Source organism: Semicossyphus pulcher, unplaced genomic scaffold (genome assembly GCF_022749685.1).
Source record: "Semicossyphus pulcher isolate SPU_LCO1_2020_fin unplaced genomic scaffold, fSemPul1.0.p SCAF_2, whole genome shotgun sequence".
Taxonomy (NCBI): Eukaryota; Metazoa; Chordata; class Actinopteri; order Labriformes; family Labridae; genus Semicossyphus; species Semicossyphus pulcher.
Window position 1 is genome coordinate 19,281,722 of NW_027211693.1, and position 22,355 is coordinate 19,304,076.

The window sequence follows — 22,355 nt, forward strand, 5'->3', positions numbered from 1 at the left end:
ACATTATAAATGAATGTTCACTTAGACAATTAAGTAGTGTGTTTAGCACTGTGAAACACGTGAACAGTGAACAGGTACAACACAACTTTAAACATCTGAACATGTTGCTGGGTTGTCTTTCTGTAGAGTGATTCACTAAACTAATTTGCTTTGCTATACTGAAATGTCATGTGTTTTCTTTGACCTTTATTTGCACAAGCAGAGGTGTTAACCATAGTAATAGACGTGTTAACACGTCTATCAACATAAAGACTCTTCATGTGGCATCTACAGTCACGGTAATAACAGAATTGCTACAAGGTGTTATAGATCTGTATGACAGCACAAAATGTACAGTATTTTTTTCTGTGAAGTTTATTTAAATTGTGAAATATTGAAGCTAAAGCTTCACTTTTGATGACTTACTTTTCTTGGTAGGGTATTCAGAGTGCCCACAGCTGCAGGCAGCCCATGGGGTAGGCTACATTAGCAGTGAGTAAAGACATCTGTCCTGCTGAGTGGCGGATAGAGGCAGCAGGGTGGCGACTCAGAAAGTCACAGAGGGAGGGAATTAGAAGTCAAATTAGGAGGAAAGAGGGGGAGTCTGTAATGAAACCGGAGAGAGAAAAGAAGCGTGGAGTCTCCTCACGAAACCTCCATAAGAAAGGAAGGAAGCAGAGAAAGGAAAAGGTTTAGTTCAGGGGCTCCCAGCCTGCTTTACAGAGAGAATTACAAACAGCTTTTAATCCTTATTTTTTCACTCAGTGGGCAGCAAAGGAAACATTTCAATCGTTTTTACTCTCTGAGAAGACATACAACTCAAGTAAGTAGTGATTAAATGAGTTTCTCTTTAACACTCACCATGTTTATATTGTAATGTATTATATGTAGCAGGCTTGTTAACTGTAATAACGTGTGTAAAGTGGCGGCATGAGGCGGCAGTATAGCTGGACGAACCGGCTACAGATACACGTGGCAGCAAACTTCACAACCTTTACATTACATTGAACACAAAAGGCACTTTGTTTACAGCCTGCTATAAACCCGCAAATATGTGTGATGGAAAAAAAGCTCAGCGTTTCACAGAAAGTGAGAGTAGAAACCACAAAATGAGGGTGAGTAGATGGGATGACTGTTCCTGCTTTAATCGTAGTTTCAGCCTTAATTTAGTGGTAGTCTCTCGGTCTAGTAAATAATGTAGTGGAGCTCATTGGTTAGCCTGTAAACACGTAGCTACGATTACACTCGTATGTTTTATTAAACTCTAATTGAAATGTTGTTTTAACATTTTAGCAGCGGTGGTCAACACGCCTGGGTCAAGATAAAGACGTTTGTCGCCAATAGGGGTTCCCCTTAAACTCACAATTTACAATAAAGGTTTAATGGTTGGATGTGGTTTTCAATCTCGAAAAAATAACTTTTGAATTTAGAAGCCTGTGTGACACGGCGTCTCATAAATACAAGGACACACATATGTTGATGTCCTGTTTTATTACAAAAAGTTGCCCCATTAAATCCGGGCGAAAACTTTATGTTTTTGTGGACTTGATTTTTCTCTTTAGAAATTAGTGAAAAACGTCAGTCACATTCTCCCAAGGCCCAACATACCTTCATCAGACATCTCTGAACATCTAACATGTTAAAATTCTGTTTTTCCCCTTGTCAAATTACAAACAGGGCCTATGTTAAATTTAGTGATAAGCAACAAGGCAGCACATCCTCTCAGCCAAGAGCTGAAACTTTAGGCTCTTGAAGAAACTTTTGAACTGTTCATAAGTTATTAAAATTGTTGGCGAATATTTTTCAGTTAATTAATTGATTTATCCATTATCCTTCCAGCATAACTAGCTATATATAGCTTTGGTTATTGTTTCTTTTTCAGTGTGTCACCTGAAGGCAGTGGTGGTATCACAGGAAACGGGTATTATCCGCCACTTTTTGAGATTCGTTTGTGTGTTGTGTGAAATTCCGACATTTCGGACAGCACGTGAACACACCAGCAGACCATGCTCCGGGAAGGGTCTTTTCCGCCGCCGCCGTGCAGTGTCAGTAACCGGACCCCGCGGTGAGGTCATGTCCGTGGTGAAACAGCTGCTTGCCGGCCGGTTTGCGTTTTCTGGACTCCTCGGGGAACAGAGGTTCCTAGGGCGCGTGGTTTATTTTCTCGGAAACTTGTGAGGATAAAGAGTTTGGCCTGCGGTCCTTTATGTCCTGTAGAGGTTGATAAACACGGCTGGTCAAGGTCAGAAACATCCCCGCGGGGAAAAAAGAGCAGGGCTGGATGGGAGCACTTGGGAACACTTGAAAGAAAGCGAGACACGTGATGAATAAAACCATGGCCAACATCAATTTTAATACAGAAGCAATAAAAATGTTAGTTTTTTTCTCATAATAATCCAAAATACAGAAATTAAACTCCGTCACTGGCCTATAAATACTACAACTCTACATGGCCTTAACAGTGCAGTTTATTGCATCATTCAGCCGCTTGTGCTCAGGTATTTCAGGAAGCAGATGCCTTATATGGTGCCTCTCTCTATGCATACTCCACCTGCTATCCCTCCACACACAAACACACACACACATCCATGTTTGCTGGGGTCACTTTTGGGAATTCTGCATCTTGACTTTCATTCATTGTCTTGAGAGTAACCGTAACCTTAACCACTGACTGCCAATTCACCATATTTACATGGCGGCCATTTTCCTTTGATGTCAAGCTCAGGGAGAGCTCAAATGCTGTTATTATGTTGTACTGCTGTGTGCCAGATCGTAAATTGTATAATCGTAGGTAATCTGACAAATCATAACTGTTTTAACGCTTCAGTGTGGAACAGCAACTGAAAAGACAATTGATCTGGAGGGACACCAGGCCATATTTCAAGTTAGAACAACATATTTGATAACTTTAGCTAACCTAAGACAACAGCTAACATTAGCGTTCATCCACTTACCTAATATTAGCTATTAGCGAGGTAGCTTCAGGTCAGTATTAGCTGGTATTACTGTTTGATAGTGTTACACAATACAGTGTTAAAGTTGTAGGTGGCTAACTGAAATGTTAGCTAGAAATGTGTTGATTGTAATGTTAGCTGTTTTCTAATGGGAGCTAATGGGCTTTAAATATGTTGTTTTATCTTGAAATATGGCCCAATGTCCCTTCAGGTTTCCACTATAAACTGTCGATTGAGAAGCAGTGAAATAAATGTCTATTCGACTAAACCTTGAACTCAGAAGTACAGCATTTGAACAATCCCACCCTGAGCGTGACATCAGAGAAAAATGGCTGCCGTGTGAATATGGTGGTTTGGACAAGCCGTCCCCATTCACAGTGTTGTGTCAAGACTTCACGACTGCCTGCAAATTGTTAAAACACATTTCCTAGTTGTTTTCTAGCCTGTTAGCATATCCTTGTCGTGTAAGCATGTCTTGTAGTATTAGAAATTGTTGCCTGCCTGTGTCAAAGTAGCTACTACCATAAGAGGCACAAACCGTCGTGAAACAGACAGAAAGAATGTGTGACAAGAGGAAGAGGAGGGGTCTTGAACTTGCACAACCGACACAAAGTTGCGGCATTTACAACATTGTTTCCTCAGCAATGACTACCCGCAGTGTGAATGTGATGTGTGTTTATTCTGTCTTGCAGCCACAGCACCGTAAATCCAATCCATGTGACAGTGGGCTCTATACTTAGGCCTTTAGTGGAGCGTGTCTGCTCTGTCTGTCTGCTGTGCTGGATTAACACTCAAAGAAATTATTTGTTAAGCTAAATTCGACTAGTTCAGCACTTAATATTTGTCTTAAATGTGAAAGACACTAGACTAAATCCTGGATCGTGGAGACGATTAATGGAATGAGCCAAGAAGAGCAAGCTTTACTCAAATCACTCATTTTAATGCAGATGTTTATGTTTTGCGGGTCTTTCTGTAGCCATGGTGTTGCTAGACGAGCAGCACAGTTAATAATTTAAGGGACATACTGATGCTGATAGAAATTCACAGTTGAGATTAGGAAAGACATTTTTATGATGTGATACATTTTGTGCACGTCTTATGTCTGCAGATTTGCAGCAATAACTGCAACATGATAATATATCATGCATCTATAATACATATGATATGATACAGTATGTATGGAAGATGCTACAATAACAGTGTAACAGCAACACGAAGCCTACACATGTAGTTTCATGTAGGTGTCAGAAACCCAAGACATTTGATGAGGTCAAACTGTGCTACAGTATTACACAATAGGCCTTTTCACAGTTTTTAATGTTTTATAGGCCAAACAATTACTTGAGAAAATAAGATTAATTAAAACAATAGTTGGTTGCAGTCCTAATATCCTCATTAGATTTGGTTTCACCGCTGATTTTAGACGACCACAGCCAAGAAGTTAGTAACGTCTGTGTACTCCTGTGAGTTAATTAACAGGTTTATTTGTGGGGGAAACATTTACAAGATGGAGTGAATGAGCGCAGTCTCGCTCTGACGCCTCGCTGTTGAGAGTTGGGGAGTATGTGTGTGTGTACTGAAGGGGTTTCAGCCTGGGGTGTCACTTACATAGAAATCCCCCCTTTTCAAACTCTCTTTTCAGCATAAAGCCAGTTCACTGGGCCGCGGATAATCGCATTACACGCACGCGTCTCATGAGCACACACGCACATACAAATCAGTCCCATTAGATCCTCTCTCCACCAGCTCCCATTCAACACAGACACACACACATATGCTGAAGAGATGCCCTCATTAGGAACAACACAACATGTTTCCTATTTGAGGCCCTGACTGCTCACCCTCCCTTTCCTCTCTTCGAAAGTGACTCAGACTTTTCCTTCCTTGTTTCTTTTTTTCCACTTTTTTTTTTGTTTACCGCCAAAAGCTGTTTATATTTGGATATTTGTTTCTTCCTTTGATGTTAAGTGTGTGTGTGACCCTGCTTTGATTGTCAGAGACTATGGTGACCGATGACCCGTCCTCTGTGTATTTGTGTGTGTACTTTCCAGCCTGTCATGACTAACCTGCCTTTGTTTGTTTAATCAGTCACGTCACAAATGTCTGTTCACTATGTGTGTTTATGTTTAGATAAAAGATGCATCACCACCCACATTTGACCCATTAATCCAAGCGAACCCAAAGACAAATTGTGGTCTCATGCTGCGTAAAGACAACTCGAACCCGACTGTTTTGCTTTGAGATGGAAATGTCACCTTTTTTTTTTTAAAGAGCTGTCCCTATTTCCAGAACAAAAGCAGGCTCAGCATTGTTTCCGCCGGTCAAAATCAAGGGTGAAATAGCTTCTCTGTGGACGGCACAGTGGGAGGATTCATGAGGACAAAGCAGAGCGAAGTGTCAGCTCCCAAACTGGCATTTACAAAACAATGACGGGTCACATGGGCGCTCATTAAAAATGCCCTGTCTCCAGGGACACCACCTGAGGTCTGTACGACGAACCAGGGGTTGAGGTTAGCGAGGTAACTTCAGGTTAAATCTGGGTTTCCTGGACTGTAAGGGTGGTTCACTTCCTACATAGGTCACTTGTGCTGCTCCGGAGCAGGTCACGTTCGAGATAAGAGACCTCTTGATGCCAGAGCTCGGCCCTTTGTTGTACCATGTACGTGTACTTGTTCTTACTACTTTGAATTTTGTTTTTATGTTTTTTATTTGCCTTCTGACACCGCTGAGATTGCAGATGACAGAATAAAGCTCAAGAGTACATCTGTATTGATTTAATTATAGTCAGATCTACTCGTGCACTAAAGATGGGGCGGTGATATCGCAACCCTTAACTTACACATTCACAAAGTATCCGATTCTGTAGCCAGCTGTCCCTCCTGCATGTGGCCGCTGCAGTTGTCTTGCTGTCAGCCTGGATTATAAATTAACTACTTCCTATTCTGTCTACTGTTACATTACACTATATGTCTGTAAGACAAGCTTCTCTGCTGCCAGTAAACTCCTCCATGTTTGCACTTGGTTATATAATGCAAACACCGTCACTTTAATGTGAACGCTCCCATTGCTAGATTGTGAAACTCTCAGTTGACATAACATGACTATAACCTGTGGATCAATATGTGGTACTCTTACCCACACAGAAATCAAAATAGATCCTGTGTGGGATCATTTAAACTCACGTTAAGGCAGCTTTAAGGAGATTTTGAGTTTGATGTCTTAGCGCTGTTATGATTAGTCTACTGATAACTTCTCATATGCTTTCTTCTTCTTACATGAGAGTAAATTAAATATGTTTGTGTTTTGGACTGTTGGTGAGAGAAAACAAGACATTTGAAGATGCCATCCCAAGCTCTTGGAACTTGTGATGGATATTTATTCTTTACAAATTACAAACACTAATCAAAATATCATAAAAAAACTGGTATATAAGTTTACTGTCACATTTGATGAGTAGCCTACCTCATGTTATTTATCTAATATTAATAATTCTCCTCCTCTCCTCCCTCCTCGTGTCTCCTCGTTCACAGAGCAGCAGCAATGGCGCCCTCTCTCCTCCAGGCCTACAGGAGGCGCTGGTGGATGGCAGTGACGGCGGTGATTGAGAACCTGCTGTGTTCGGCCGTGCTGCTGGGCTGGGGCTCCCTGCTCATCATGCTGAAAAGGGAAGGCTTCTACTCCCACCTGTGCTCAGGTAAAATCAGGAGCTTAACATGAAGTATCCCTGACGTTTGTTAATCTGAAGTCTCTCTGAAAATGTTGTTTTATCTACTCCATACTGTCAGCTGTTAAACATGGTTCAAACAGAGGATTTACGTGTGATTGGCAATTTATATGCTGCACTGATTGAGAGCTGATTGAATTTCTCTTATAGCAGCGTCTTAACAGTTTAATTTATTCACAATGAGTTCACAGTGATTTGTGAATGCATAGCTTATGGCGATCAAAAGGAATGTATATTCCTTAATACATACCCTAAGGCCATAAACAAGGAGGAGGTTATTGCCAATGTCAACAAAGTACAAGGGTGAGGATGGTGGGTACTGGTTGATGGTATTTGTGCCTCTTGACCAGTTGTGACCAATTATGATTTTTTAAATCATCTCTTGCCCAAAGAGGAAAGTCTGTCCACATGTTCATACCGCTCACGTCTCGTCGCTCTCCTCACAGTGAACGAGTCCGTGGTCGTGTCTTTGGGGAACTCTTCCGACGGGGAGGTGGAGGAGTGGCTGAGCTGCGTGGACCAGGAGGAGATGCTGAATCTGGGCTTCACCATCGGCTCCTTCTTGCTCAGCGCTACCACCCTGCCGCTCGGTATCCTGATGGACAAGTATGGGCCCCGTCCCATTCGCCTGATGGGCAGGTAATGTTTTAAAATAACCACAGAAGCATTACATTCGTGAGGTGTCAGAAAGGTCAATGTGTTTGTTAACGAGATGAGACGAGAAAACTTAATTCTACTTATTTCCTGTATAAATGTTATGAAGGGGAGGATCTGGATTGAAAGGATCGTCATGTTTCTGAACTACAGCAGAGCTGACAATAAAAAAGCAGACAGATCACATTCCCAAAACGGGAGGAGTGGCACTGTGACATTTGTGCTTCTCACTGTTTCGATCAATGAATGTAGGTGGGGCACAGTGGTGTGTGTTTGTGTTTGCATATTGTGTTTGTAGTAAGTGAGATTCTTACTCCCTGGGTGTGGAAATATGTAAACACAGCTTTACTTTCTCATTAACTTCCACAGCGTTGTCCTGTCCTGTCAGAACAGAGCGGGAAAGCCACTTTTATTTTTACAGTTGTGTGAATACACAGTGAAATTTAAAAAACAGCACTCGACATACACAAACATACATGCACACTCTTTCTGTCGGTCTCATTCAAAGTTTGATCGTAAGATAAAAGAAAAAGAGGTTTATCTGGAGCGGCATGTGTTCAGGCTGTTAGACCGCTGACAGCTTCAGTCTGTGGCAGATAACAGCTTTGCTGCTGTATTGTAATCAGTTATTAGTTAAACTTCTCTAAACAGTGTCTAAACTCATTTGCACCAAACTTTCACTTCATAACACGGCAGAGGTGTGACGCAGACATTTATAACCACCGAGACTGACTGAGTCACCATGGGTGGCATCACCAAGAAGGCCCTCTGGGAGTTTCTGTTGACCCATTTGAACAAACACTAAATGAAAACACTAAGATATAATGTTGTATTTTTGACTTTAAAATTGTTCTTATATTTTGTTACAGTTCTTGCTTCGCCCTGTCCTGTATCATGATGGCAGCGTCCGCCTACGACCCACATGGTGAGCACAGACACGCACACTTAAACACACGTCAGATATCAATAAATCCAATCAATAATATGTATAGCTCAGATTTTTACGAATGTGGAACTCAACCTTATCTGAAAATTGTATTGCAAGTTTTGATTGACAGCTGGAAAAAAACACTGCATGTCATGACTTTCTTTGAGATCACAGGGTTCATCCACAAAGTATGCTTAGGATATTTTAACCTTATTATATTACACATCGATCTGAGCTAAGACAGGAAGTGCTTATGTTGAAGATGTTAAAACAGAATAAAACTGTAATGAGTGTTGCCATTCATATCCCCATGGGTGTATCAGAAAGGCATTAGCTGAAGGACTTCTGATTGGACAGTATGAGACCATCGTTTTCTGTGTATCTTCTGTATAAATACATTATGAGTATTATGATCTTGTTTGTAGACTTATGGTGTTTTAATATATCATTATAGCAGTACATATTCTCTAATAAGTGCTGTTTGAAGGCTGTCAAAGCAGTGAAAACAAAAGCAAAACTAAACAAGACCAGGTGTTCAAAGGTGTAAAAATATGCCGGCTCCAAATACCTAACAAATTATTTCCGTCAGAGTGTGACTGAATCAGGAGGATCTGGTTTTGAACCATGTTTGATAATCACCTCCTCTTTTGTGTCTCACAGCTCGGCTTGTTTTGTATATTGAAAACACAAATCATCTATAAAGTCTGTAAAACCTTTAAGCTTTCGGTGGAAGAAACGTCTTCCTAAGATTTAAGCATGAACTCTTCTTCTATGTCTTTATCTCTGCAGTTCTGTCAGCGCTCATTTTCTTGGCTCTCTCCCTGAACGGCTTCGGAGGCATCTGCCTGACCTTCACGTCACTCACGGTGAGACACATAACCAACAGGAAACTAAAATAGACACCGATTTTAAATGATGATTAGATTTAAAAGAGAAACTATTTGACGTCTTTGGTCAAATATTTAGGCCTCTTGTCTCTTCTGAAATGATCACAGCGGCCTGTCCTCCCTCAAGATAGATCAAATGTAGTCGTTTTGAAACCGCCTGAGAAAAAAAGCTTGACTTTTACAGCAGAGAGCTAAGTGGTTGTTTGTGAAATGCTGCTTTCTTGGCCAGTTCTCTTTGTGTTTGTGGTTGAGGTTCTGCCCACATACGCAGCGACACCTGTACTTATAGACCTACTTTGTTTGGTATCAACTTTCTGTGAACTAGAAGAGAAAGCAAAGAGAACGAGGGGGGAAATTGACAATTTAACTCTGAAATTGACTGTTTGGGAGCTTGCCGTGTTACGAATTAGATTAAATGATCGTCGTGTCTTTGGCAGCAGCCTTTGCTTTCACACTCGGTGCTGTGTGCGAGTCCCCGATCGCCTCCAGAAATGACTGACTGTGTGTCTGTTATTTATAGAGTATTGAAAGCGGTCTAAAGCCCCTTTCACACATGAGCCTGGGACAATTTCCAAATGTCCATGTCCTGACATTTTCTGGACTTTCACAAATGTCCCACACAGCGACAGCGTCTGATCGGGGCAGAATGTGGTCTTTAATATGGAAAGGTCTCGTTCTTTTTAACAAGAGGCTCCAATTAAGGTAAAAACAATAAAACGTTAATTTGCACGTCATTAAAAAAGGTTTGAATAACCTTGAGTATTAGTTACAATTCTGCACACATGTTTTGCCTCGTCATGCTAGAGAGAGAAAAACTCCGTGGTTACATAACTGTTATTCTGAGATGTTGGGTTTTAGTTCCTGGAACCAATGAGCAGAAAAGTCTTGGTAGCAGAGCGTGGTCGGGTCTGTTTGTCTCAGCTGAAGAAACAGTGTGTGTTGTGACTGGGAGCTGTGTTTGTTTACCCTCACACCAGGCTTGTGTGTTTGCGTGTGATGTGTCAGCTGGTACCAACATTATCGACTGTGTTTTATTGTTGCCGCTGCCTCCTGACGGTGTCCTGGAAGGTATTTAGGTTGGTGTTGTGTGTCAGCACGCCGTGTATTTGCGTGCTAAGTGTTTCCGTCTGAGCTGCACGTGACTTCTCCCAAATGGAAACTGTCCCATTTATGTTTCCACCAATAACGGCCTCCAGTCAACCACACACCCTCCTGAAAGCTCGGCCCACTCACCTCTACTCAAAACACTCAAGGCCACACTTGCTCGTGTACTCTACCCTCTCACATCCTTCCTTCTTCCTTTGTTCTCGTCCTCCAAGCTTCGCGCTCTCTCATGTTTCTCTGTTCTTCCCAGCAGTCCGCAGAAAATCAATGCAGAACCTTTTCAACTCTGCGTGACTGTGCACACATGTGGATGTGCAAATCATGTACATGGTTATGTACACACAGGGAGACGAACATGAAACAGATGTTTAGATAATGAAAGTCCAAGCTGGGTATGGAAACCCTCTCCTATGACCCTGACTGCAGCTCGTCTCTGTAGGAAGAAAGGCGAATACACTTGTCAGTCTGTGGATACGTTTAAACATAAAAGAAAGGAGATCTCTTGTCGAAAAACATTTCTTACACATGTATAAGACAAGATCAGCAAAGAGATAGGAGGTACAGCTTTGTCCACAGGGGGCGCTAAATCAACACAAAACTAAAGTTCCTCACAGGAGCTTTAAAGTGTAAGTTGTGTTTTCTCCTGTAAACGAAGGCTGTTTCAACCACTTGCTGTTAATCTCTTCGTCTGACACCTACCCCGTGGTGGCACTTACAGGCATTCAAGATATCGATAAAGAAATAATCTTGTCACTTTTGTTCCTGCTTACTTTTGTAGGTCACATAGAGGCATCAGTATTCATTTCAGTCGGATTCATAACCACCCACTCCTCACAGGAGCTTTGAATTATCCGTTGACTTTTACAGTCAACAGCAGCGCAGGAATATTGGTCAGCACTCTCAACATGTCAGCTATCAGTATTTTTCTACCTATAATGAGTATACTCTTTTATTGCATTAGTATCGGAAGGGTACTCTGTATCCGCCAACAGTTTTCCAAAGGAATCTATAAGATGGTGCAGCAGACAACCTTTCCATGTTAGAGCTGCATCAACACATCAAGAGAAAGTAAATCAGTAACCATTTAAAGAACTCATCATTAAGATGTTTTTTTTAACTCTTTGATGGATTTTAAGTTGCCAGTTTGGGAATTTGCTGTGTTTTTGTGTCTGATATGAATTGAAGATCTTTTGTTTTTCGGACTGTCAATTGGAAAAAATGAGGCGTTACCTTTAGCTCCAGGAAACTGTGAAGGACATTTTGTCGGACAAATGAATAACTGCTCATTTATTTATGGGCGGTACCGAAAGCAATTATTAATGCACAAAGGTTTTGATATTAACACTGCTTCCTGGTAGTTTTACACACTGGATCAAAGTTTTTTGATACTGACACCAAGTTAAGGTCAAAGTGAAAGAAGTGAGTCCATCACGCCGCACAAAACATGATTCAACCTGCCTTATTTTCATTACTGTCCAACTCACAACACAAACATTAGAAACAGGAAGGCCCTGTGCTACTTGTATTGTGTTCATCACACACACTTCAGTAACTTTCACCCCACCCCCACCCCACCATTTGTCCCTGTCTCACCTCTGAGTCTCTCTCTCCGTGTGTTATTGTGTCGCTGCGTGTACCAGCATTAACTGACCTCCACACTGTTGTTGTCGTCCTGAGGAGTGAGTGACGGCAGCGCACGAGGCCTGAGGGACAAACACACGCATGCCATCATGATGATTCGAACCATGTGCTCGACAATAATAACTCAACGTTGATTATAAAGCAATCATTGATGAAGGACTTTCATGTGTCTGATGCGATTACGAATGGAATTTAATCATGGAACATTTATATGTAACTAGATATTAGAGTACAAAACACAGATCACTTAATATGATATAAAAGTTTGAGGAAAGTTTTGAACATGACCAATTACATAAAATGATGGTATGACCTTGATCAAACACGATTGCACTTTTGCTGTGTGTACAGTAATAACACATCATGTTGCAAACAATAGCAAACAACTGGCAGAGAAATCCAATAATCCAATACTTACCACAAGAGGCAAAAGAAATGATGCAGAGAAATATTTCAGCTGGAATTTTTTTACTTATTTGTGGGCAAAATAAATGTTGCTGACAGCTCATTTTGTTATTTCCATACATGTGCACCTGGATCACAGCTCCTGATGACGTGTAAGAAAGATGTTTCTAAACTTGATGAAGGTTTCTCCACGTGGTCTTTGTGTTTCTTCAGGATTAGTTATAGAAACTGATCTGCAAAAACTAAGCTTAGAAAAACTCTTGCGCACAAGCTTTTCCTCCTAATAAGTTGTATAAACGGCTCTGTGACGTCATTAACCTGTGCAAACACACCCCTGCGGTTTCCAAGTTCATGTAAGGGCATCGGCTGGATTCACTTCTGCCTTCATCTCTGCCAGCATACGCAAACTTGCCTCCCACATGCTCTACTTCAGTCAATGATGCATGTTAACTATGTACAGTATGTCACAAAGCTTGTATGTCACCTGTGTGACATTGAAAGAAGGCGATGAGGGCAGGTTTGTATTTACTGTTACAAAGGAGGGTTCACCCTTCAACGGAAGAGTCAGCGTGCAGAGGCCTGTCTGATCACATGCTCTTGGCTGTCTCTTCGCCACAGTTAAGAGAACTGCCCACATGCTATCTTTAGTCTCAGAAGGAGGCTGAGCTTCTTCTTCTTCTTTGAAAGATGCTGTTGGGTCAAATGCAGAGAAACCTCAAAGGCAAGAGTCACATGTGGTGGTTTGAGCTCTCCGTAGAGAGCGGTTGCACCTCAATCTTTACTTTAGATGACTTTATTTGTGTTATGTAAGTCCAATGCAGCTGGAAAAGTACACTCTGTCCACCCTGTGAGGAATCAGAAATGGTTAAAGAGCGATAAAGAGTGAGAGAGGGCAGCTGAAAAAGTGAGGTAGAGAGAAGAAGCTGGTGCTAATCAGCTGTGGTTTAGTGTTTCCTGCTGGGATCTCCGCGGAGGGAGAAGCTGCAGCTGTAGCTCGGAGAGAGATCAGTCAAACCAAAAGAAACTCCCACTACCTTGCTTTTTCGTCGCTTCTATTCTTGCTTATTTTCATACACCTCCCTCCCTTTCTCCTCCTCCTCTGTTCACTTTTGCCCCACTTTCTCCTCCTGCACTCCACCTCTCTTCCACATGTTCTGCTGCAAACCTTCACCGCTCATTAAGCTACAATTTGGACCGTTCTCGCCGCGATTAAGACCTTAATTAAACTCGGTGCCAAAGCCTTACAACACCACAGTGAGTGAGCACAGCAGGAGCAGAGCCTGAACTGATTAGTCGTGACAAGTGAACGGCCAAAGCCTCGTTTGTGTGTGACTTTCTGACACCGGTTGACCCATGTGTGCCTCCATACGGTCACGTGTTTCCATCTTCGCCCCCCTCAGATGGCAGCGTTAGCATGCATGACATGTGCTGCAAGACCCTTTGTGAAATATGTATTTTAAGAGAACCGTCAGAACACAGCGTTGGGAAACACGCCTGCTGCTGGCACATGCACACACCCACACATGCAGACACACATGTCACGCATTTTCTCTCTTTCCGCCTCATGCTCAAACCTCTCAGACATACTGAGGTTGCTGCTACCACAGTATGAAAGCAAACAAGAGTTAGCTAACATCTCACATGGCTGGAATATCTTTACTTTAACATAAGTCAGAGATACAAACTGTGCTGTGTGCTCAGAGGGCCCTCTCGCCTACATACTACAAATCTCCAAAGTCAGAGAGTCCAGCGCTGCAGATCTCATGCTCACAGAGCGGCCGTGAAGTATTTCGATTCTCAGAAGCTCTGAATGAAGACGGGTGTTCTCCGGGATGTTTTTCTGCCCTGTTCAGTCAGGCGCTCTCTGTCACATCCTCAGGAAAGCTTTTTTTTTTTCCTGTTTACCTGCTAAAGTTGTCCTTGTGTCAGCTTTTGAATTGACCTCATGCACCCCACACTAAACACTAGCCTGCTAGCCACAAACTGACCACAGCCTAATCTCCAGGCAACACATTCACAGAAAAGCACACATGTAATTTCACACTTAGACCTTCCATCTTAACGTCTTTCTGGACTCAGAAGCAAAAAGCAGCTGAATGTCCATATAGGGTTTTAAAGTTCCTGGAAACACTTTCTTGGAAGTTTCTGACCCACCAGGGAGTTCCCCGCAAATGTATTTCCCCTGTTTTAAAGAGGGGAAACACACAGTCCCACAATAATTAGAAACAGATAAGATGTGAACGGTCACTTTGAGGAAGGAACCTGAAGCTCCCCTACAAACAACTCAAGCCAATCCCAGCTGCCTTGGGCGAGAGGCGGGGTTACACCTGGACTCATCAACAGTCAATCACAGGTCTGACACAAACAGACAACCATTCACGCTCACATTCACACCTACGGGCAATTTTGAGTCACCAATTAACCTAACGAGCATGTCTTTGGACTGTGGGAGGCGCATGCACAGGGAGCATGTGCAAACTCCACACAGACAGGCCCCCTACAGCCGAACCGGGATTCGAACCAGGAACCTTCTAACAGCGCTAACCACAGCCCCCTAAACATTTCTTTTATAAATTAAGCATTCGACAGTAATTGATTCAGTTTTTAATATTTATTTCTTGTCGTATAGGCTTTTTAATTTCCTCACAGTGACCTGACATCATTTGTTCCGGCCTCAGTGAGGTCAGTGTTAGGGTGTTAAATCTGCAAGGCACTGTTGGAGAAAAAGAAAGGCACTGACGCAGACACTACTCGGTGACCTCTGACCCAGCAGGCAGATTATCTAACACCAGCACCGTGTTCGGTGTTGAGAGAGAATAGCGAGCTTGTCATGCAGAACACCTAAAATCCCAAACATGTGATTTTATAATCGTTATTGACCCATTTAAACCTCTAATCAAAGGACACTGAGTGCGCTGGCAGCACAATAGGTCATTGTTATGTTGGTTAAGCTTCTTACTACTGTAAATAGGTCGACCTAATATATGATGTGTTAGTGCCTGGTGCCCGCCACCATGTCCCCTTTGCCGTGTGTCCTGCATGCTCCCACACTGGGTCCGCCGAGCCCTCTGAAGTTCATGGAAAGCTTGCTATAGATCAGCTTCCAACATTTTAATCCTTACTCAAAGAATATGTTGAAACAGCAGGAATAAAGACGATGAATGTTCGCCTGAGTATAGCTTAGTCTGTGTTTGAACCGGGGGGGTCATAGCCAAACTAGGCCATGACTTTGTTTCCAGTTTCCTCGGGACATGGAAACTAATATTTTTTTAATGAGTCTGCTCTGTGGGGAGAGAGAGGTGTTACTGGGTTCAAACTCAAGGCAGCAGCAGGTCACAGTGTCGGAATTAAAGGCAGGGCAGGCAGTTTATTCTGGATGCACCGTTTGTCATATTTGATTAAATTATCTTCACACCCCGACGGCAATCAATAAATTAAATGCTCTGAAAAAAAATTCTGTGACTGTTGAAGGACTATAATAAGTCTGTACAATGATTAAATTCGGTTGCAATTAAATGATCGGATAGCCCACCTATCTGCCTACCTGTGGGCAGTCTTGGGAGTTGACCACAAGCTAACAACCAAGCTGCACAAGAATGGCAGAGAAAGTTAGTTTCAGTTAGCTTAAATTGTTTGGTTTCCTTTATTGTGTTTCTTTTGCGCTATACAAATAAAATTATTATTATTATTAGTTTGATACTGTTGATGCTTTGACTTTTCTCTGGTTGCATACTCCCTCTTACTCTTGGAGTCGAGTACTGCAGCTTTAATGAGAGGAACTTTCCCCGTCTGGTCCATCCTGCTTACACACAGCAGCAGCCTGCCCTCTGCTGGTCAGAACCACACACTGCACCTTTATTAAACTACATCTCGGGCTCAGCTCAAGTTATTCAGGAGGCACACAGGCTTATTGTGTGTGACACAGATTAGGGAAGATGTTTGATTGACATCTATTGTGTGTATTTATACCATTTGTGTCTTATTTTCTCCTGCAGCTCCCCAACATGTTTGGTGCTCTGAGCTCCACCGTCATGTCTCTGATGATCGGCTCCTACGCCTCCTCTGCTGTCACTTTCCCTGGAGTCAAGGTAAATTATAAAGGCTGTATGAGCAGAAATTGACAATAGTATTAACACAAGTTCTCTCTAATAAGATATAAATATATTGACTTAGTATTATATAAGGGTGCTGGATGGACAATGGAGAAAAGGGCTCCATCTTGAATCTGCAAATGCAAATGAAAGGCATTCTCTCTTGTTGCTGCTTCAAGTTTAACTTTAGTTCACTTAAAAAACTTTTTAGGGGATGATATATGCATGTTGTATTCATCTTTCTGTAGCCCAAAAACATGAATGAATGCAGCTTTTAAAGCACGTGCAAATTGCTTAAAAAATTATAACAAACCTCGATATCTTCCTCTCTCTCTTCCTTCCAGCTGATCTACGACGCAGGCGTCTCCTTCCAGGTGATCATGTGGATGTGGGCGGGTCTCGCCGGGTTCGTCTTTTGCAACTGCTTCCTCAACTGGCCTGCTGAAGGTTTCCCCACACCTGACGAGGTCGACTACAGGTGAGTGTGGCTCCCACTCTGTTTAATCGGGAAATCAAGGCACAAAAATGATTATAAGAACATCACATCATCCTCAATGTGTGTGTGTGTGCTTGAATATAACAGTAAGATCCTCACGATGCAAGAGCTGCCTTCATCAGACCAGAAGGGCGTTGCAGAGAAACTGAGCGAGAAAAATGGAGACGTCCGACACTCCACAGAGAAACTTCCCAATGGAACCGATGCTGCGCAGAGTGAGTCACAAAAACACTCAATACTCTGTAATCTTCTTAAAGTCTGTTTATAGTTTTTGAATTCACTAATGTTTCTGTAGCTTTGGATTAAACCGTCTCTTTCTCCATCAGACACTGTTCCCTTCAGACGGTCCGTGTTTTCTCCCATCTTCCTGTGGAGTCTGGTTACTATGGGGATGTCCCAGCTGAGGATCATCTTCTTCATGGGAGCGATGAACAAGATGCTGGAGTTTATGGTCACGCACGGCAAAGAGCATCGTGAGTGTCGAACCCTCGACCTTTATTCATTTATTGTCCCTTTTCAAAGACAGCTACTGACAGAGTGGGTGCTTGTTTTTAAATTTCAGCGTCCGAGCAGCTGGTGACTGAGGCAGCAGAGAATGGTGAGTAAAAGGCTTTAAATGTGGATACTAAAATCTTAAGTTTAAAGTTTTTCCTTCATAATGGGATTTATTCTGTCCTCCTTCAGTGGGTTTCTACTCGTCCATCTTCGGCACGCTGCAGCTGCTGTGTCTGGCCACGTGTCCTCTGATCGGATACATCATGGACTGGAGGATGAAGGAGTGTGACGATGAGAAGACCGTCGCTTCAGCCGCAGAGCAGAGGTACGTGCAGGGAGTCAGCGGAGATTATAGGTGGTAGAATTGACAGTATTGATAGATTTGAAACCCCTGATGTCTGGATCCATTTAGTTTGATATGACAGATATAGCTGTGTCATTATGAAGGGATGATCCAGCATACATTGATGTTAAAACACGTGTGTGTGTGCCCCTTTAGACAGACCAGCGGACCCAAGAGAGACCGCAAGATCCAGAAAGTGACCAACGCCATGAGAGCCTTCATCCTCACCAATGTGCTGCTGCTCGCTTTTGGAATCTGCTGCCTCATAGACAACCTGCCTCTACAGGTACCACACACACCAACACACACATGATGGCAGAAAGGGAACAAGTAAAGAACAAATAGTCCCATTGATTGTGTTGCTTCTTTTCCTTCCTCAGATCTTGACCTTTATCCTCCACACTATGGTCCGAGGTTTCATCCACTCGTGCTGCGGAGGCCTTTATGCTGCTGTGTGAGTGCCGCACTGCTAATGGCGTACACTTTATGACATTGTAAACATCACTATGACCTACAGATCATTGGTTTTATCACATTTTCCCTTATTCCTCTTGGGCTCATTTAATTCGGTGTTTCAAGCTCCAGTTAACCCCCTGTATCTGTCCCACAGCTACCCGTCCAACCACTTCGGCACCCTGACAGGCCTCCAGTCTATGATCAGCGCTGTGATCGCTCTGCTGCAGCAGCCACTCTTCATCGCCATGGTGGGACCAATGGGAGGAGACCCCTACTGGGTAAGGATGCACACTTATCCCCGACTTGAGCGGATGGAGTTTAGTTTGTGTTTCAATTCTAAAAAGCTAATGAGATATTTTGATGTAATGGCTCAGTGATCCTCTCACTTCTAATCCAGCACTATTATCAGTGTGAAATTTGTGTCCAATATGTGGGTCTATAAAAAAAGAAAGTCACTTTGTGTTAAATACTAATTAACAAATATTAGCATGCTAACACACTGAACTAAGATGCTGAAGAAGACAAAAATGATGCCTCATTAGTTGTTAGCATATTAGCATGCTGATGTTAGCATTCAGATCAACATATTACTAAGCCACTAGCACGGCTACAACTCTTGTTATATTTATATGACTATATAACTAGATATATTTTTTTCTACCAGTTTTAACTACACGATCAATCTAATTTCAATTATGTGGGCTTTTTTCAATTTAAAACCTAATTTATTAGTATTTGTCACACAATTATTCATATGTCTGTAACTTTCTCCCTCTGTCCTCTTTCCTTCCTTCAGATCAACCTCGGCCTGCTGATCTTCTCACTGGCTGGCTTCCTGCTGCCAGGTTACCTGTTCTACCACCGCAGACACCTGACGAGGGAAAAGGAGGCCAGAGACAAGCGGGCCGCTGAACAGGAGTCGCAGGCGCTCAGACACAGCGAGGCCAACGGCTACAAACCCCACACCAACGGCATCGCTGCTGTGGAGGCTTGAAGCGACAGATTCCAGGATCAGGGGAACTGCAGGATGAATTTTTGTATGTGCCTTCAAAATGGGGACCAGCAATCTACTCCTCCATAAATATTTAGTTTTGATATGTCAGAGCTTTTGCTTCGGTCATTGCTGGTTCACATTTTGCTCATCACACAAACCAAATCACAGAGTAAATAGGATCACATGTTTGTTATGAGTCACACTTAGTCTGGTTTTTGGAAGGAACAGGGTCAGTGTCACCATTAGTTGCTGTTGCTATTTTGGTTTAGGTCAACGAGCCAAATTAGTGCGATTTAAAGCCATAGATTTCACTCAAAAGCACACGAAAGACATACGCACACATCCTGGCACGGCCTCCGTGTCAGACTGCGGATATCACGGTACTTGAAATACTGTTAAATAGTTTTCAAAGACTTCTGATAATCATGACAATCCTCGCTAACACCAAAGAACAGCTGAAATATATCAGGAAAGTTACACTTTCTACTCCGGTTTTGTTTCAAAGGGTCCTCAATGAAGCAAACTTTTAGTATATTGTGCTGGTTCTACTGTAAGCTACGGGAGCCGAGAACGGCTGCGCATGCAACTCTTCTAATGCCATTATGACAAGGTCATGAGTTATATATTTGGTCATCTTGAGAAAAAAACTAAATGTTTTATACCTGTTATCACAAGTGAACGAAAGGTGATGTCCTTTTCTGACTTATAATGTTTATAAGGAGTATCAGGAGGGCCATGCTAGCATGCATACATTGCGGTTTGACTGAGACCCTGAAGGCTAAAACCAGGTTTGATCAAATGAACCACACACTCATTTTTGTTTTCTCAATAATGCAATATAATTAACTTTTGAACTGGAGATGGCTACATTAAAATGAATTGTAATCGCTGCTTGTCTTGGCTTCCGCAGTAATCTAGCTGACACTAAACATACATATCTATAAAACACTTTTAAAACCATAAAAAGCTATCATAGAAAAAATTCACGAAAATGAAAACCAAACTTCTGGTATGTACTCAAAGCTTTTGGGACACAGACACTCACATGTACACGCACAGATAGGCTGGTTGTAGAGACACCATATCTACCTCCTCTGTTTCCTTTTGTACTGTCTCTCTGCAACCGACTCCCTCGTCTGTCCAGCATATTTTTACTTTAGTAAATATTAACCCCAAAATAACTTTTTATCAGTATATAAATTCTCCTTGTGCCTTCACGTTCCTCGGCCCTTGCATTTCTGGATTTTTTGGATTTTATATATAGTGAAATATTTTTTGAAAATTACACAAGGAAAAATAGGACTGACTTTTTAAAAGTTCTGACACACAGTGTGTGTCGACGTTATGAAACACTTTTTACTGCTTTATGCACAGGAATGAACTAGTGTGTGTATAAAATCTGTATTTAAGTGTGTTTTTATACTCTAGCTGCAGTAGCATTAAAAAGGGAAGCGTTTGTTTCTGTTATTTTGTAGTGTGCTCATTATACATGAAGCTTTGATGATTTTTTTTTTGTGTATTCTGCTTTTGCATTTTTGCTTTTTTTTAGTCATGTTTTGATTTTGGAGCAAAGAAACCTCCATCATTTTTTTGTAAATAGAACTGAGGTGTGTCTTTATTTTATTACATATTCAGCCTGCTTTACTATATATGGGTGTGTACAGTGTATTAAAGTATATTTACTGATGGCTGTGATTAAACTTGCTTTAGCTTCACGCTCAGTTATCACATTAAAAAGTTTAAACCAGCTGCAGATTCACAAAGAAAAATGTACTTTCTTTGAAAGTTACAATAAAATGTGTCTATTTTTTTACACATTTGTTCTGCACACAGTGACAGTATCATGTAGATGTTTGGAATCAGTTGTAATATGTAATTTAGATTTGTTTAGTTTTTTTGACTCAATCCATTTCAGTGTCAAGAAATCTTTAGTAGATTTTTCCTTTTTCGTCTGAATAATGTCTTTGCTGCTTTTTAAATCCTCCTTTATATATATGAAATGTGTTGAATCTTTGAAGGAGACTCTTGCTTTGTTTCACGTGCCTTTGCTGCTATCTTGGCTCTTTTGCAATAGACATGATTGTGAGATTAAAGCCTCTGCCAAACGTCTTTTCTCTGTATGCCAAAGCCATGTGTGGAGACTGTGAGATAGTCGATACTACGGCACTTCCTCAGGAGAGCTAACAGGAGCAAGATGACAGGAATGCCTTATTACACAGAGCAGTAAACACCTGTTTGGATGTAATGTTTGGTTTGTGTTACATGTCACAGGTGTTGAATCAGCTTGTTGGTCATTTTTGACGCTGTACTTTGTAAAGTACTAAGCGCATTTCAAAACAGTGTTCGAGAGGTTTTTTGTCATTACTTTCCTGTTGCCACAGTACAGTATGTTGTAATGTTTAGATCCACAATACTTACACTATATGAAGCTCTATAAGTTGCTTGAAAAGACACTAATACATATTCACCATACTTCTGTTGTTGCTGCCTGAATTGTTAGTGAAGGAAGTTTGAACACCTCTGACAGACTCCAAAACAAAAATAAACCAGCTTCTTTTGCTCTACTTTGTTTTTTAAGCTTGTATCATCTCATGTTCCGTCTTTACCCTTGGGGATGAAATGTTTGTATGTCTTGCTAAAAGTACGCCTCTCTTTCCTGCCTTGAATCATTATAGCCAGCTTGTGCATTTGGTAAACAAATAAATATTTGAATGCAAACATTGTCTTCGTGTTACTTACATTACAACAATTCTCTCACAGCAAAACAGGGTTCCCACTCTTTTTAAGAAATTATTTTCCAGGACCTTTCCAGGAGTTTTCGGGGCAGCACTTGCTCTCAAGCGGTCATATAATTTACCGGTAGGCCTAGTACTGACACTTTTAACCCCAGTTTTATTCCTCCTTACTTTGATGATGCAGGGTTCACGATGAAGTGTCTGAAGTCCCTTTTACACTGCCAGTTCAAGGCTGGATTATTACACCTGTCATGTTCTGTCTTCTGTGTAAAACGCACAGAGGCGTAATGATGGAGCGAAGTCGTTTATTAAGCCTACATCTATCCAAGTTACACCTGAAAGGACATAGCAATGTAATGAAAAAAAAAAAGATTATAAAATTCAAGTGTCCTACTTTTCATATCGTCTTTCAGTTGATTAGAAAGCGTCTAAAGGCGGCGATCTTACATCACTCGGGACTCGAGCAGGA

General features: G+C 41.8%; 1 protein-coding gene across 1 annotated transcript; it reads left to right on the forward strand.

Annotated features, from left to right (window-relative positions):
• The first annotated feature begins 596 nt into the window (after positions 1 to 596).
• Positions 597 to 21,869, forward strand: slc43a1a (solute carrier family 43 member 1a). Its single transcript, XM_069670128.1, has 15 exons — positions 597 to 802; positions 6,464 to 6,627; positions 7,104 to 7,296; positions 8,181 to 8,236; positions 9,029 to 9,105; positions 16,272 to 16,364; positions 16,712 to 16,845; positions 16,951 to 17,078; positions 17,190 to 17,336; positions 17,426 to 17,461; positions 17,548 to 17,683; positions 17,858 to 17,987; positions 18,082 to 18,155; positions 18,312 to 18,435; positions 18,954 to 21,869. Exons 2-15 carry the CDS (start codon positions 6,474 to 6,476, stop codon positions 19,149 to 19,151), a joined length of 1,680 nt encoding a protein of 559 aa, XP_069526229.1. The 5' UTR covers positions 597 to 802; positions 6,464 to 6,473; the 3' UTR covers positions 19,152 to 21,869.
• Positions 21,870 to 22,355: the final 486 nt, after the last annotated feature.

What these genes read in the sequence shown, in the direction of transcription:
- slc43a1a (XM_069670128.1), top strand. Translation starts at nt 6,474, where the DNA reads ATGGCGCCCTCTCTCCTCCAGGCCTACAGGAGGCGCTGGTGGATGGCA. An exon ending in CACGCACGGCAAAGAGCATC is followed by an intron (nt 17,337 to 17,425) that starts GTGAGTGTCGAA and finishes TTTAAATTTCAG; the next exon opens with CGTCCGAGCAGCTGGTGACT. An exon ending in TAGACAACCTGCCTCTACAG is followed by an intron (nt 17,988 to 18,081) that starts GTACCACACACA and finishes TTCCTTCCTCAG; the next exon opens with ATCTTGACCTTTATCCTCCA.